Here is a 15,637-nt window from a genome sequence, read left to right as displayed (position 1 = left end):
ACTGCAGTTCTTCTCTGGTGGGTGACTTCAGGGTAACTCCAGCCCCCGAGCCTTGATGTTGCTTGGATCCGTCAAAATGCATGACCCAAGCTTCAGGTTTCGGCACAGGTGTGCCTTCCGGCGCTTCAGTCCAATCGATGAAAAAATCCGCCAATATTTGAGACTTGATTAAAGATCTCGCTTTGTAGTTGATATCGAAGGCGGAAAGTTCTATTCACCACTTCGATACACGCCCTATTGCGTCGGAGTTGTTGATGATGCATGGTTGACAATGAAGCTTTGCTCACAACTGTCATAGGATGCTCCTGGAAGTAGTGTCTTAGCTTCCGGCTACCTAGGAACACTCCATAGGCTAGCTTCTGAAAGTGAGGATATCTCTGCTTGGATTCTGTCAGGACCTCGCTGATGTAATAGACAGGCCTTTGGACTCTCTATTCATGACCTTCTTCCTTTCGCTCCATCGCGATGACGAGACTGATGACCTTGTTGGAAGCTGCCAGGTAGAGAAGTATAGGCTCTGACTCTTCCGGAGCCGCCAAGATAGGTGGGGAGGAGAGTATGTCCTTCAACCCCTGAAGTGTTGCGTCTGCTGCGTCGTACCAGACAAATTTGTCTGTTTTCTTCAACAACTTGTACAAAGGTAGTGCCTTCTCACAAGACGACTAACAAATCTACTGGTTGCTGCGACGCAACCAGTTGACCGTTGTACATCTTTGAGACAAGTTGGCCTTTTGATGTTTAGGATAGCCTTGATTTTTTCCGGGTTTACTTCAATGCCTCTGTGAGATACAATGAAGCCAAGCAGTTTTCCAGCTGTTACGCCAAAGACGCACTTCAGCGGATTCAACATCATCTTGTACCGTCGGAGATTTTCGAAGGTTTCCTTCAGGTCGCTGATCAAGTCGGATCCTTTCCGGGTCATGAACGTGATGTCGTCGACGTATGCGTGCACATTCCGGCCAATTTGGTCCTTCAGACACCGCTGCATCATACGCTGGTAGGTAGCACCTGCATTTTTCAAACCAAAAGGCATGGTGACATAGCAGTAAGTGCCAAAGGGTGCGATGAACGAGGTCACCTTTTGGTCGGACTTCTTCATCAGGATCTGATGATACCCGGAATATGTGTCAAGAAAACACAGAAGTTCCGCCTCTGCCGTCGAATCAATGACTTGGTCAATGCGCGGCAAGGGGAACGGATCCTTCGGACAATGCTTATTCAAGCTGGAGTAATCGATGCACATTCTTAGTATTTCAGAATTATTTTTGGGTAAAAGGACGGGGTTTGCGACCCAGTCAGTATGGATGACTTCTACTACAAATCCTACCTCTAGTAACTTTGCTAAGTCCATTCCTATGGCGCGACGCTTCTTATCTCCAAAGCGTCGCATAGCTTGCTTCATCGGTTTTGCACCCGGATTTATATTTAGGTAGTGCTCGGCGAGTTCCCTTGGTACTCCGGACATGTCAGAAGGTTTTCATGCAAAGATATCCATGTTAGCTCGCAGGAACTCGACGAGCGCGTCTTCCTATTTGGGGTCCAAGCCAGCTCCGACTGGCACTTGCTTGGTATCGTCGCCTTCCTTGAGGTCAACTTTCTTTGTGTCTATCACGGCCTTGAACGAGGTCTTCTGGTTGGAGATCTGCTTCTTGCTGGTATGCATCTCATTCGGATCCACCGCGGCCCTGTAGCCTTGTAGCTCCGAGCCGGAAAACACTAACTCCGCGAAGGCTGCTTCGCCCCCTTCGCAGTCCTGAGCTTTCTTGTAGTCTGCGGATATGGTAATCATACCTTTAGGAACTGGAATCTTCAGCTTGTTGTAGATGTAGCACGCCCTTGCGTGAAACTTGTGGTAGGTGGTCCTGCCGAAAATGACATGGTAGGAGCTCTTGAAGGGCACAACCTCGAACGTGATCATCTCTTCGCGGGTGACATCGCTGAAGGCCACGGGAAGTTTGATGCTGCCCAGGGAGTTTGCCTTTTTACCCGGAACCACACCATGGAACTCCGTGGTGCTGTGCTTGAGTTGTTCCTTGGTAAGGTTCATCCTCTCCAAAGTCTCCAGGTACATGATGTTTAGGCTGGCTCCACCGTCCATGAGGCACTTGGAGAAGTCATACCTGTCGATGCGGAGACTAACAACCAAAGGGTAGCACTCCTTAGGGATGACAGCCGGATGATCGGCTCTGTCAAAGGTGCAGGGAGTTTCCGACCACCTGACATATTGCGGTACAGCCGGAAGCGTAGCATTCAAGGTCCGGAGGGTGGATTTCTTCGCCCGAACTATTGGAGTTCCGAGGAAGGTGTGGTATGCACCAGAGCTTTTCTTCACAAATGGGTTAGAGGTGTTAGCCGTGGCACCATCCTTTGGTTCCGGCGAAGATCCATCCTCATAAATTGTTCATACAAAGGGATCCCCAATACAAATTGTTCATACAAATTCAAATTAATTATTCAAATCTTTCTCTTGCTCCTGGTGTGACTCGCTGGGGCCATCACCTTACTCCGGGTAACCCTACCAGGGATATTACCGGTGTCTACCTTCCTTTTGCCCTCTTTCTTGTTCTTCTTCTTCTCTTCGGGTTGTGCGAAGACAACCATATCATACGAAGCTTGTGCTCTTTCTTCTAATGCATTTTCTTTCCTTGCTTGTACAATCTGCTCTTCCATCTGTTCACTCATCTGGCGCACCATTTCTTCAACGGCCTCTCGATCCATCTGTTCCCTCTGCTCCCGATGCATCGGTTCAAGCAGCTCTCGATCCATCTGTTCCATCTGCTCTCGATCCATCGGTTCAAGCAGCTCTGGATCCATTGGTTCAAGCAGCTCTCCATCCATCGGTTCAAGCAGCTCTCGATCAATCTCCTCATATTGAAATGCTGCTTTAATCTCCTCATGTTGAATTGCTGCTTCATTCTCCTCTGCATTTGCTGCTCCCGTCTGATCTTCCATTCCAAAAGCTGGGTCAACTGGATTTTTACAAAGCCTAGCAATGTGTCCAGGGATTCCACGATGTTTGCACTTACGTTTTCGAATCGGTGCACCATCCTCTGCACTAGCTCTGATCCTATTCTTCCTCGGCCTACCTGTCGGTCTAGTCAAAACTAGAGAGTACAATTTGAAGCCTGGATCGACTTTCATCCATTGGTCTTTTCCCAACAAGGTAGGAACATTCATAGCATATGTAGCCCTAAATTTGGCAACAGAGAAATACTCTGACACATACCGATCAACTTCACCTTCTGCACCCCCTATAACACTCATGAAAAACAATGCGTGTATGCAGGGTATCCCACGGATCTGCCATCGCCTACAATGGCATGTCCTATCAACCAAATTCACTGGATACCTCCACTGCCTGTTTTTACTATCAGTGTAGGTTACCTCAGCCTCCATTCCTTTTTTTACGCATTTCATCTTCAATTGTTTTGCCCTGGCATGCAAAGACTTAATCAAAGATGGGAGCATGAGATGGCCTTGATATTTTGTGGCTACAATTCTTTGACGCAGATCGATCTTTATCATGATCATCTGCCTAATCTTATCAAATATTTGCCATAGCATAAGCCCTTTCAATGACTTGATTTTTCCATTGAAACTCTCTACAAGGTTACTTGTTACATAGTCTACCTTGCAAATTTCATTGAATTGGCTTCTTGACCACACCCTACCATGATGTTCATCCAAGTACTCCTTTACCCCAGGTTTTTGTTTATACAACACATCCAAATGAAACAAATGCTTCCTAGTGCTGCATGTGTATGAAGCTGGCCATAGGTTGTCAGTAAAAACTTTACCCTTGAATTTCTTTGTAAAATTCTGTACCAAGTGTCGCATACATTCCCTATGCTCCACTCCAGGGAATACTGCTTCTACTGCACTCTCCAAACCTTTGCAAGCGTCTATGTGGATAGCAAGTCCTGGTGGTTGACCTATAAGGTCGCGCAAATTCTACAGAAACCAAGTCCAAATTTCCTCTGACTCAACCTCCAAAACTCCATAAGCAACAGGGAACATCCAATTGTGTCCATCAACTGCAGTAGCAGCAACTAGCTGTCATTTAAACCTGCCATGAAGAGTTGTTGCATCCATGGCCAAATAAGGCCTACAACTGTCCAGAAAGCCTTTCCAGCAAGCTTTGAAACAAACAAAAGCCCTTCTAAAACATTCCTTCTGCATTATCCTCCCGCTTTTCAATTTGTAGGGAAATGTATGCTTGTCTATCGTTACAACACTGTTTGGACTAGCCATCTCCACTTCAGCTTTGAAAGTGTAAAGCAACTGAAAGCTTTCATTCCATAGACCATTGATCCTGTCAAGAGCCATTTCCTTTGCATAGAACATCCTCATGTAAGGTGTTTGTATATCAAACTTCTCAATCATCTTTTTTTGGAGTGCTGTTGGACCAAGTGAAGGAGTTTCTCTCAGCCAATCTATGATTGCATCTGCCAACCACCTAGTCTTCGTTGGCTTTCTTTTCTCCTCTTGCGCTCCCCCTCGAGGTGGACAAGTATGTTTGATCGAGTTCTTCTTTATCTGAAACATAATGATAAGGGATGTCAGTAACAGTTAACAGATTTTACACCGTGATCTAAAATACACAACTGGTTGGCGTAGTACCTGAACCAGGGTGCTTCTGAGCATTGTGGATGCATGCAGCCTCCACCTACACCTTTTGTATGGGCATTTAACTGTGAACCTATCTGGCTCACTTTTAATAACCTCATAATCATTCTTGGAGAGAATGCAATATGTAGTAATTGCATTACGGCAGTCCATCATCGTTTGAAATACGGTGCCTTCTGCAAGCTGAGGATCCGCTCTGTTCCACTCAATTGTTGGCAAATCATCACCTTCGTAATCGGCTAAAACGAGGCTGTCATTGTTCTCATCCTTCTCTTCATCATCAGTGTCATCAAATCTGGCACCTTGTGCAATATCTTCCATGTATTGATCCTCCATTGCCTGCTTACTGCATCGATCTACCAATTCAGGAAACATCAACTCATCCTCATCATCTCGAGGAGACTAATCCTCAATCTCTGCATCGTCCTCCACATCGACCGCAGGAACGATCTGGCTACAACTAGCACTGGGGACAGATGGTGCTGCTGTGGACCTACAAGGAGCGCGGCGGCGCACACTATTAGCAGAGGCAGCAACAGTAGAGAGACATGATGCCCGACCACCTGATGATGCCTCAACACCAGATGATGTCTGGGCCCTGTCCACATGGATACGAATTTAACCGACACGGCAAGATTCATTCAAAGCAAAAAAAGAATTCTAGATCATCGTCGGAAATTAGTGGAACAAATCTTTCCTCCGTGCTGTTGAAATATTTGAAATCAACTGAATCGCGAGGGCCCCAGGAGTACATAGCGCAGATGTTATCTTTCAAATCCCTCAACGAGATGGTGGTTGCAACCACCGCTGGGGTGTAAAATCCTGTCGTATTGCGTACAGAATCAAGCATAAAGCTAGTATCCAGCCTAACCACCATCCGAAAAGCCATCGCTGGATCAATCCTATTCGAAAAGCAACACAGTTAGTTGAGCAACAACGATTCGCGCTCAAAAACTGCCTACTGTTAATTCACATAGGTAGACGATGCTTACCCAGATGGAATCCATGCGTTAGATCCCTCAGATTCCCAATCTTCTCCGCGACTGAGGGGCAGAATCGGCACACCAGACGGTTGTACAAACTGTACCGCGAGAGGGGTAGATCTAGTGGAGGCGGAGCCCTCTCCTCCTCCCAGGGGTGGTGGTGGGGGCAGGGGCGGCTCGCGGGCAGACGACGCCATAAGGTAGGAGGGCAGGACGGCGTGGCGGCGGAGGGGCGGTGTGTGAGCTCCTCCAGCCTCAGGCGGTGGGGAAAAGTTTTGGGTGAGTGAGAGACCGCCAGTCCGACGTGTCTCATTGGGTCAACAGTCAACACCATTCAAAAGCAACAGTTAATTCACAACCACCGCGGCTCCCTAGCCGTCACCGTTAACGGCAAGGCCTACGGCAACCCTCCCGTCCGAGCGTCTGCGAGGGGTTTCAAACTAGAGGGAGGGGAAAACTGAGGAAAAGTTAAGCGGCTAGGGAAAACTGAGTACAGCTAACGAACCAGGGGCACGAAAATAGAAAGCCCTTAAATTTATCGTTTGAACCTCAATGTCGAGTCATATTCCTTTTGTAACACGATTCCTTTGTTTGTTCAAGACTTGATCTTCAGTATTCACTATATCTTTGTTCAATCTCGTTACCGACAAACACAATTTAACTCATCATCATAATATTATATCCTTTGTGACCTAGTCACTTGCTCGCAAGCGGTATTGATATGATATTACCGAGTGGACCCATTATCGTATCTACCCCTCATAGGACGTACAAATTCCGTTCTTGACTCATACGCCTCAACATATCCCATTAGCATACTTGAGTACCACTTTTATGACTACCCTGTTACGGCGTAGCGGTTGATGATATCAAAGCAGCCACTGAAGATAGTGATTAAATATAACATCGCGGTCTAAGGATTAGGTTACAACTTACAACATTTCATGACAATATCGTAATGCTGAACTTTGTGACTTGATCACATTGCAATACCTAATCGGTGTGTGTCCATCATGTTCACTAACATGACTCCATTATATTAATAACTAATTAGTCTCATGATCATGAAACCTTGATCATCTTATTAATGAAATGGACTATATCAATAGGGACGAGCTCTCAAGCCGAAGGCCAGACTGGAGCATCAAATTCATTCAGCAATGTCACCCCGCTTATTCATCTGCTCTTCAAGCCGTAGCTCTTGGGATTCAGCTTTAAGCCAAAATTGCTGAATTGATCTTGGGATTCAGCTTGAAACCTGTCTTTCTAACAGATAATACTACCAAGGCTCTTGCCTCAACAGCGGCAACCAGTGACCCAGTTGATGCTCCAGGCGACCAGGACACCGGCAGCTGATCGCTCCCCAGCTACCAGCGATATGCAGCACCTCTGCTTTCAGCGCCACACGAATCTTTCACATGAGCAAGTATCAGAGCTTGAAGGCTTGTCAACTCGGAAACTATTCAGGTGTTTGTGCAACTCTCAACAGTCCTATCCGTAAAATGTTGTGAAGCAGCAAAATCTCCCTGTTGAGAAAATAAAAGGTCCATCAGCTGCGAGAAGTGCTCGATCTCGTCGGCCATCGATCGGAATCGGATTTTGTGCCGGGACGGATGATGAACAACATGCTCCTATCCTAGCCTACAAGATCACTCGCATGCTTGGTTCCAAGTTGTTTCCTGTTCAAAAATAAAATTTCTTGGTTTTCTCAACAAAAAAAATCTTGGTTGACCTTGCAGTACAGAAGACTGTATATATAGGTCAGTACATCTATGGTTTCTTTTCTCCACTGGAAGCCTGCCCCTCTCTACCACCACAACCTTGGCTGGCAAGCTTGTGCATCGGCCATCCAATACATCGGCATAACCGAAAGTCTCGCGGAAAATTAGGGGGCAAATTTGACGCCGTCGTCCAGTTGCCATCGCCTTTGGTTCGGTGCAGGCTGTGGAAAACAGTGAAAGCCTGAAAGGTCGCATACTCGCATGCACACATGCACACGCTACATTTCAATTGCATTTGCTATACTACCAAAGTTGCATGTCGATTGCCATCTTATCTCCATCCCAAATCCAAAAGTCGCCATGATATATACCGCCACTGTTTCTCTGCAGGTTACCGCACCACCACGGAGCTGATGAGCTCGTCCCATCTCAAATACCTTCTCCCCATCGTCACGTGGTGTAAAGGCCTTTTGAACTTCCTCTTTCCCTCGAGCCTCTTTTACAGCCACGCTCCGAGTGCCTGGAGAAAATAGCGAGAGGAGAGAGGCCGCCAAAGTTCCTAAGTTGCCTACGTAAAGAAGCTTTCCTCCAAAGCAACAAGACATTTCTAGGTAGCTTTGCCTTTGCCGATTCTTGTTCTACCACGTGCTTGGTGCAATATCGGACTAGGTTGTGGGATAGGTCGGACGGTGGATAGATAACCATCATGGACTCTGTCTCTAGGTCGCTGGAGTTGATTGCGCAATAGACTGGACGTGTCAAGCTCCGCTTCGCGTCATGCGGCGTCATTTTAGAAGCAGTTTAGAACATCTCTGCAAAACGGTAAACCGTAAAAGTTGTTTACGGTTAACTGCAAACGACTTTTGTGATATGAGATTTGTTTCAGTAGATCAACATCTGCAAATATACACCGCAAATTTTAAAATAAAAGGTATTTTCGCAAGATTTTTAAACTAGTTCTTCAATAGTCCATACTAATTTACATACTAATCGATCCAAAAGAGCCTATATATAGCTAGGGGGTAGTCGCGGCGCCATCGGCTTCACTCCTTATGGTCGGCGTAGTCCACGATAATGAATCCTTAGCGCCATGCCCCAAACTAGACCACCTGCTGCTCTCCCTCCTCGATGGATCTGACCCTTTCGCGTGGCACCCATTCGGGCGCCATGTTTACATTGCAGGACACCATGAGGTAGCGCGTCATGGTAGGGTGCCATGGTCCAGGGGCGGACCCACGTTGGGCCCGGTGGGGGCCTAGGCCCCCATCAATTTTTGGTTTTATAATGTTGAAGCTTACTATTTTACTACTTGAGTCCCAACTTAGCCAAGGAATAAGACCCCCACTCACTAAGTCCCCACTAGAATTTTGGGCTGGTCCGCCACTGCCATGGTCGCATGACATAGTGACTTCTTGTAATTTTCGGTGTTATGTAAGATCATGGCGCCCTACCGCAAGGCGAAATACAAAAAAAATGTCAAATTGTGATATTTTTTCACACATCTGGTTTATTTTGCGATGAAATTGCAGAAAAGAGTGAATTTTGTCTATCTTCCGGAGGGTCAAAAAGGATCCAAGGATGTCAAAGCGAGAATGAAGACCTGGTATGCTAGTAGTACTGGCTGACAGTGGCTGGTCACCACTACCAACCAGATTTCGAATGGTTCGGTAAGGGCATCTCCAACGGGGCGACCCATCCCGCGCCCGCGCGTCCGGATGGGTCCAGACGGATAAAAACCCGGTCCAGCGCGCGAACCCATCCCTAAAACGGATGGCCGCGGCGTCCGGAACGACGCAAACCCGGTCCAAATCTGGGCCTGGTTTGCGTGGCCGCGGACGCGAAAGGCTGGTCGCTCGCGTCCGCCCCTTGTCCGTCCCTGGCCCGCGTGTCATAGACATAAACATTTGTTTTCATTTAAAAGAACCCATTACAATTTTTTTTAAACTACTACTTCTATCCTACTACGTACGGGGCCGGCGGCCTCGCCGGCGGCTCCTCACCGGCTCGCCGTCGGGGCCGTGGATTTCACTTTACGCGGGCGGCCTGTACGCGTGAGGATTCCACTCCAGCTTACGAGCTGGGTGGTGCGGCGGCGGCGGCTGCGGCGGCTGCGGCGGCGGCGGCTTTCATCCTCCCCGCTTCCGTCCGCGCGCCGTCGGCGCGCTCGCGCTCCGCCTCCTGGCCGCGGCACCATCCGCTTCCCGCATAGCTCCGGCTCCGCGAGGCCGCGCGTTCCACGGCGGTGCGCGCCTCCGGGCGGACGCGGCCGGCGGCCCGGGCTTCGTGGTTCCCCGAGCGCCGGCGCATGCGCTCTTGTCGGCCGCGCTCCGCCGACGCAGCAGCCTCCCGGCGCGCCGCTCGGCGAGGGCATCCGGATGAGGTGACGGGCTGCTCGCATAGCGAGCAGCCGGTTCTTCTCGCCCGAGGAGGTCGCCTAATCGGCGGCGGCCGGCCCGGCAGTGGCCGCGTGCTCCTTCGTCACGCGCGTGAGGTCGGCGAGACGTTCCTTGATGGCGGCGTTGATGTTCGCCAGCGCGAGGTCCTCCTCGTCGACGGACTCCTCCGTGGCGGCCGCCCCCTCCTCCGCGGCCTCGTACCAGCCGTCCGCGGTCTCGTGCCATCCGTCCGCGGCCGCCTCCACCATCTCCGCATCCCCTTCCTTCGTCGTCGGCGACCCACCGCGAGTCCGCGCGCTCCTCCTCCTCCGTCCGCGGGAACCTGGCCCGGCGGCGAGGAGAGCTTGGCTCACGTGGCTCGCGCAGGTGCGCGGCATGGCGCCGAGAAGATGGAGGGAGAGAACGGTGACGCGGTCCGTGTGGAGACCGCCGCCGTCTTTATAGCCGGCGGTCCGGCGGGAAACTTGGGCGCGAGCGCGCGCCAATGGCGGTTTCGCGCGCGCGGGACCGCTGGTGCGCGCGGGATCTTTCCCGCGCGTTCCACCGCCCACCATGGCTGTCCCGTCGAGGCCTGCCATGGCGCAGCGCCGCGCAACGAAGACGAACCACGTGGCGTCTCTTTGGATCGCCGCGTTGGGCGCTGCGTGCGACCCAAACGGACACGCGGACGCGGGGCGCTGTCCGCGTGTCCGGGCGGCCACGCAAACGGCCCGCGTCCGTTGTCGGCCGGTTGGAGATGCCCTAAGGTAAGACCAGAACTGGCGGTCGCGTCGTGTCATGCGCCCCCACCCCACCCGGCGACGCAACGCAACAGCAGGCGACCGAGCGAGTGCTGGTGGTTGCGCACCTTCACTGCCCCTACTTTTGGCCTTTACTGATGCCGACCTTCCTGCCTTCCCCTCTCGTCTCGCTCGCGTCGGGAGCTTTTTCCCCAGGCCCGGGCTGGGATCGCCCGCGCGCCAATCATGCCGTCAATCACACCACACCTTGCAGCCGCATCGTCCGTTCCGTCCGCAGCGAGATATCGATCGAGTTCTTGCCATCATTTTGTTTTGTTTTGACGTCGAACCAAATCAGCAACTACCGTCAGACAGTGGCGCTGCCGTGGCGTCGGTTTGAGCTATCCAATGGTCATGGTAGTATCTAAATTTGGATGAACATGAAAATTTATTTGGTATTTACTGTAGTTTTCACTAGTTGATCAAAAGACCTACTTATATTTTTATTACTTTTAGATGTATTTGTATTGATATAGATTATTATTCATAGATTAGCGGAATTTGCGCAAAAAAATATGATATTCAATTTTGAAGCAAATGGGGATATTAAAATAGATATATCCACGTCCAAATAAAATTACATTACCCTATTGTAGCAATCCCGTCCCAATATGCCAAATATCCAAACAAGGAAGCTAAAGAAGAAGTGAAATTACCATATTTTTGGAGCTTGTGATTCCCTCCGTGCTCTCCCGAGGTTGGACTTGCACAACATTGCGGTTCACAGATGGCTGACGATGCGAGAGTTTCGTATGATGGCTTGTGTGTCAACGATGGTATTGAAGAGCGATGGTTTTGTTGTGGCAAGACTTTGTTAGTCGGCTCTGTGTCGGCCTGTCCGAGTTTCTTCATGTTGGTCTTCCCTAGGCGGAGCTGATATGTTCTTCGAGCGTCTTCATTTGAGCGGCTACGGTGACCAACAAGCGGCGCTTGGGTGAAGTACTTCTTTGGCGCGTGTCTAGCGCATCTCCTCTCCGGAGCTCGTCCTCAGAGTTGGAGTTCCCTGTCCCTTCGCGAGGAGCCACTTGTTTGGCATTGGCCGGCTTGAACTTCACAGCCCCGCTTCGATGAGGTCTTCCTTTTGGTCGCTTCTCCAGGAAAGTCGGAGTCGATGCAAAGTGATGACGATGACCCTAGTGGGCAACCTCGATGACGATCTTTCTTCGGTGGTGTTTGTACCGCTACTGTGGGTTGCTAGGGTAGTTGTGTGTGCCCACGCGACGATCGTTGTCCATGATGGTCGGCGAGCATGGTTGTACATGTTTTTGGCCGGTTTTACGGTAATAAACCGGCAAGCCGGCCACCTATTCTTCTCTATTAATGAAAATAGCAAGTCTTACCTCTATTTTAAAAAGAAAGAAGAATTCAAATGTACTTTCCTATGATTGAGCTTGAAACCATTGTGTATTATATTGGTCAATATGGAGCTCTTTTTTGAATGCTTTGAAAATGGTGTTTTGAGTTTTCAAAAAATTCGGAGCAAAAATTATAGATGTAAAAATAATAGTAATCTATGAACATGAAAACATCTCACCTTGAAATACACAGTATTCCAGGCTGCACAAAAATGACAAATCTGACATCTGAAGTAGTGAACTCTGCAATTTTTCTAACCTCTTTATTATGTCGGAGTTTTCCATTTTTGTTAAGCCCAAAATATAAGGTATTTTGGGTTGAGATTTTGTGTATTGGTAGAGTACAACATTATCTATGTCTAGAATTGTTTTATTGAACCTTATGAAACATTGAAATCATTTTTATAAATTTTCAAAAATACCAGCTCCAATGAAAGTTTCCATGTCTTACCAACACGAAAAATTGTAGACGTTGAAAAAAATATGTAATCTACCAACACGAAAGAATCTCACTTCGAAAAACCTAGTATTTTGCGCTCCACAAAAATCGTGGAATTTGTCATTTTCGTTAAGCCTGGAATATTAGGTATTTGGGGTTGAGATTTTGTATGATGATAGAGCACAACATTATATGTCTTGATTTTTTGAAACTTTGAAATCATGTTTTCAAATTTTCAGAAATACCAAGCTCCAAAGCGAATTTCCGTATGTCCTACTAATAATGAGATGGAAAAAGAAGAGAAACACTTCACATTATTGTCACTGTGATACTTCACATTATTGTCACTGTGATCGCTATGCAAAGCCTCTTTTTTTTTTCATGCACACGTAGCAGGCTACTACCTACACAGGTGGGGAATTCGGGTCGCTACTTGCTAGGCTCGGAGAAGAGCTTGCTTGGATGGAGTCCTAGGAGGAGGAGGAGGAGGAGGAGCAGAGTGCGGCGTCGCTGACGCAGACGCTCTTCCTGGCGAGCACGCGCTGCTGCTGCTGCGTCCGCTTGCAGTAGGCGATGGCGCCCTGGATCAGCCCCTCCGGCTCGCACTCCGACCGGCAGCTGCTGCTCCTCGTCAGCGCCGCGGGGACGCTCCCGCACGACTTCCGCCTCGTCGACGACACAGGCGGCGGAGGCGGCGCTGGCGTTGGCGCGGGTGCTCTTGCCGTCGACGGCCGCCACCTGATCACGCCGGAGAAGGACTTGCGCTGCCGGATGCTGGCCGCGTGCTCCTCCTCCTCCTCCTTCTCCTGCTCGATGCTGCTCCTCAGCGTCGTCGGACCTGCGCCGCTGCCGCCGTTCTTGAATTGCCCAAACGGCCCCTTCTTGCCGCTAACGCTCCCGGAAGGGCACCGGACGCCAGCGCCGCCGCGGCACCGCTCGTGGTCGGAGCACGACGTCCTGGCGAACAGCGACCGGAAGAAGGCCCGCGACGCCTGCAGCCTCGCGCGCACGGCCTTCCCGCGCCCCTCCGCGCGCGCTCTCGCCGGCTGCGCGCTGCGGACGTGCGACTGCTGCAGCGGCGCGACCGTGGCGGTGCTCTTCCTGCCGCCGCCGCCGCCGCTGCCAGCGGTGGCTTCAGCGTGAGGGAGCTTGCCGCCCGGCCTCGGCGCCACCCTGTGCATCCTGCCGCGGCAGGGGGGCGTCTCCTCCGTGCAGGGCGCTCTGCTCCGGCACACCCGGAACTCGTACTCTCCGCAGGAGCTGAGATCCAGGTCGATGTACTCCTCCTCCCCGAACGAGTGCGCGCTCGTCATCGCCATCGCGGCGCCGCCGTGGTCGGCCGTTGCTCTAGGGCACATTGCGGGGTGGAGGAAAGCAGAGGAAGGAAGCTGGTCAAGCAAAGCAATGGCTGGCTCGGCAGTCCGGGAGTTATGAGGGGAAGGGGGGCAGTGTCAGGAGTTTGAACAAAAATTATGGGCAAGGCGATGGCAGCGGCAGGGAGGAATCCAAGAAAACAGAATGGGGTTGGGGCGCGGGCGTGGCCCCCCTGTGGTCTTGGGCTGATTGATTCCAGGGATTGTCCTGTGCAATTGTGCTCACTCACTCCTAGTAGATCAGAGATCATGTGTGTCATTGGGTGTAGCTCTTCTTGTATCTGGATGTGTGATTTAGTAGTAGTAGTATGTAGTTGTACTATGGTATGGGTTGTGTATTGTGGTTGAAGCACACTTCCTAGTACTCCTGTGTTGCAGTATCATGTAGTACTCCAGTACAATTCACACTTGGCACTTCACATTTCACACAGAGCAAACAGTAACTATATTTCGTAGCAAAGGCATGGGGTTAGAGAGATATGAACAGGTTCTGGATGAGATGATCGCTCTCTTTGGCTATTACCAGTAACTAATACTCTTTGGTTATTACCAGTAACTAAGAGCATCAAAGCCTCCCTCAAAGCGATTTGAGGAGCGCCAGATAAAAAAACGTTTCAGTCGCATGCACCAAAGGTTTTTTTTATCTGACGCGGTCCGATACGGTGTTCGGCGTCCGAGCTCGTTCCCGCTACACAGAGGACGCTCCGGGCACGCCGGACACAACGAAAAGCGAGGCGAGGAGTGGCAGGCGGCACATTGAAGTTTAACCTAACCGTCGCCTACCTCGCGACGGAAGTTATTGGCGTGCAGCCACGGTGCAGTTCCCGCAGACGCGCCTAACTCTGCGTGCCGGTGTTAATGAGTGCCACCGCTCCCCCGCCTCCCTCCGGCCTATAAAAAAAGGCCGCTCTCTCATCGTCCCTTACACACAAACCATAGCGCCTCTCTCCCCAACCCTAGCCGCCACCATCTCAAGAGTCGACGCCATGTCTGGTAGAGGCGGAGGCCGAGCTCGCGGACGTGGTCGTGGTCGTGGCCGCCGCAGAGCTGCACGCTCGCCGTTGCCTGCGATGTCGTCGTCTTCATCGTCGTACATGCAGGAGGAGGAGCGACAAGTGTTGTTCGAGTTCGTCGTCGTCCTCAAGGGCGACCCACTCGGAATCCAGAGGCTACCGGACAAGTTCGCCGACTTCGCGTCGGCAACGAGCCGTCCTCGCTGCATCTGCAGGAGGTTGTCTGCGGCTGCTGCCGGTGGATTGTGGACGTGATCTTCGATGCGCGCGGCAGGATGTACCTCCACATCGGCCGGGAGAAGTTCGCGCGCTACCACCACCTTGAAGCCGGCTTCGTAGTCACGTTCTCCTACCTTGGCGAGGCCGAAATGAGCGTCAAGGTGTTCGACAAGATGCGCTGCCGCCGTCACTACCACGGTGAAAGCGACGCGGAGGACGACGACTAAGTGTTGTTGCTTCACAGCAAAAATAGACACAGAGGTTTCTGGTTGTTCTTCCTCGAAAGAACCAACAGGGGTACCGTCAATAGCTGGACTTTCCACTTTGGATGACTGGGTGTGCCTGAGAATGTTCTTTCTTGGCAGCGAACACACGAAATCTGCGATGCCAACACTAGTTATGTTTCGTTATTTTGCAATGTTTTATATTTGTGTCAACCATGGTTCAAACTATGTATTAGTTTGTGAAAACCATGTTCCATGTATAGTTTGTGAAATGTTTCTTCTCTCTATTGAAATAAAAAAAACAAAAAAAAACAAAAAAAAAGTATTTTAATGTTATAAAAAGTTTGGGGGCGGCGTTTGAGGGACGCGACTGAGAGCGATATCCCCAAACGCGACATGAATGAAATACGTCCCCCCAAAAGTCGGAGATGGCTAACACTACTGCTTCACATTTTTCCACACTCGGTCCTTCTGCACAGTGTCACAGTGTCAGGCAGGATGAAGTTCAG

The 15,637-nt window shown here is 50.3% G+C and overlaps 1 protein-coding gene across 1 annotated transcript; it reads right to left on the bottom strand.

Moving 5' to 3' along the window:
- Positions 1–12,769: 12,769 nt before the first annotated feature.
- On the bottom strand, positions 12,770–13,657 carry LOC124695323. The gene has a single exon (XM_047228180.1). The coding sequence runs from the start codon at positions 13,655–13,657 to the stop codon at positions 12,770–12,772; it is 888 nt and encodes a 295-aa protein (XP_047084136.1).
- Between the last annotated feature and the right edge of the window lie 1,980 nt (positions 13,658–15,637).

This window comes from Lolium rigidum, chromosome 3 (genome assembly GCF_022539505.1).
Source record: "Lolium rigidum isolate FL_2022 chromosome 3, APGP_CSIRO_Lrig_0.1, whole genome shotgun sequence".
Lineage (NCBI taxonomy): Eukaryota > Viridiplantae > Streptophyta > Magnoliopsida > Poales > Poaceae > Lolium > Lolium rigidum.
This window is presented reverse-complemented; position numbering and strand designations above follow the sequence as displayed.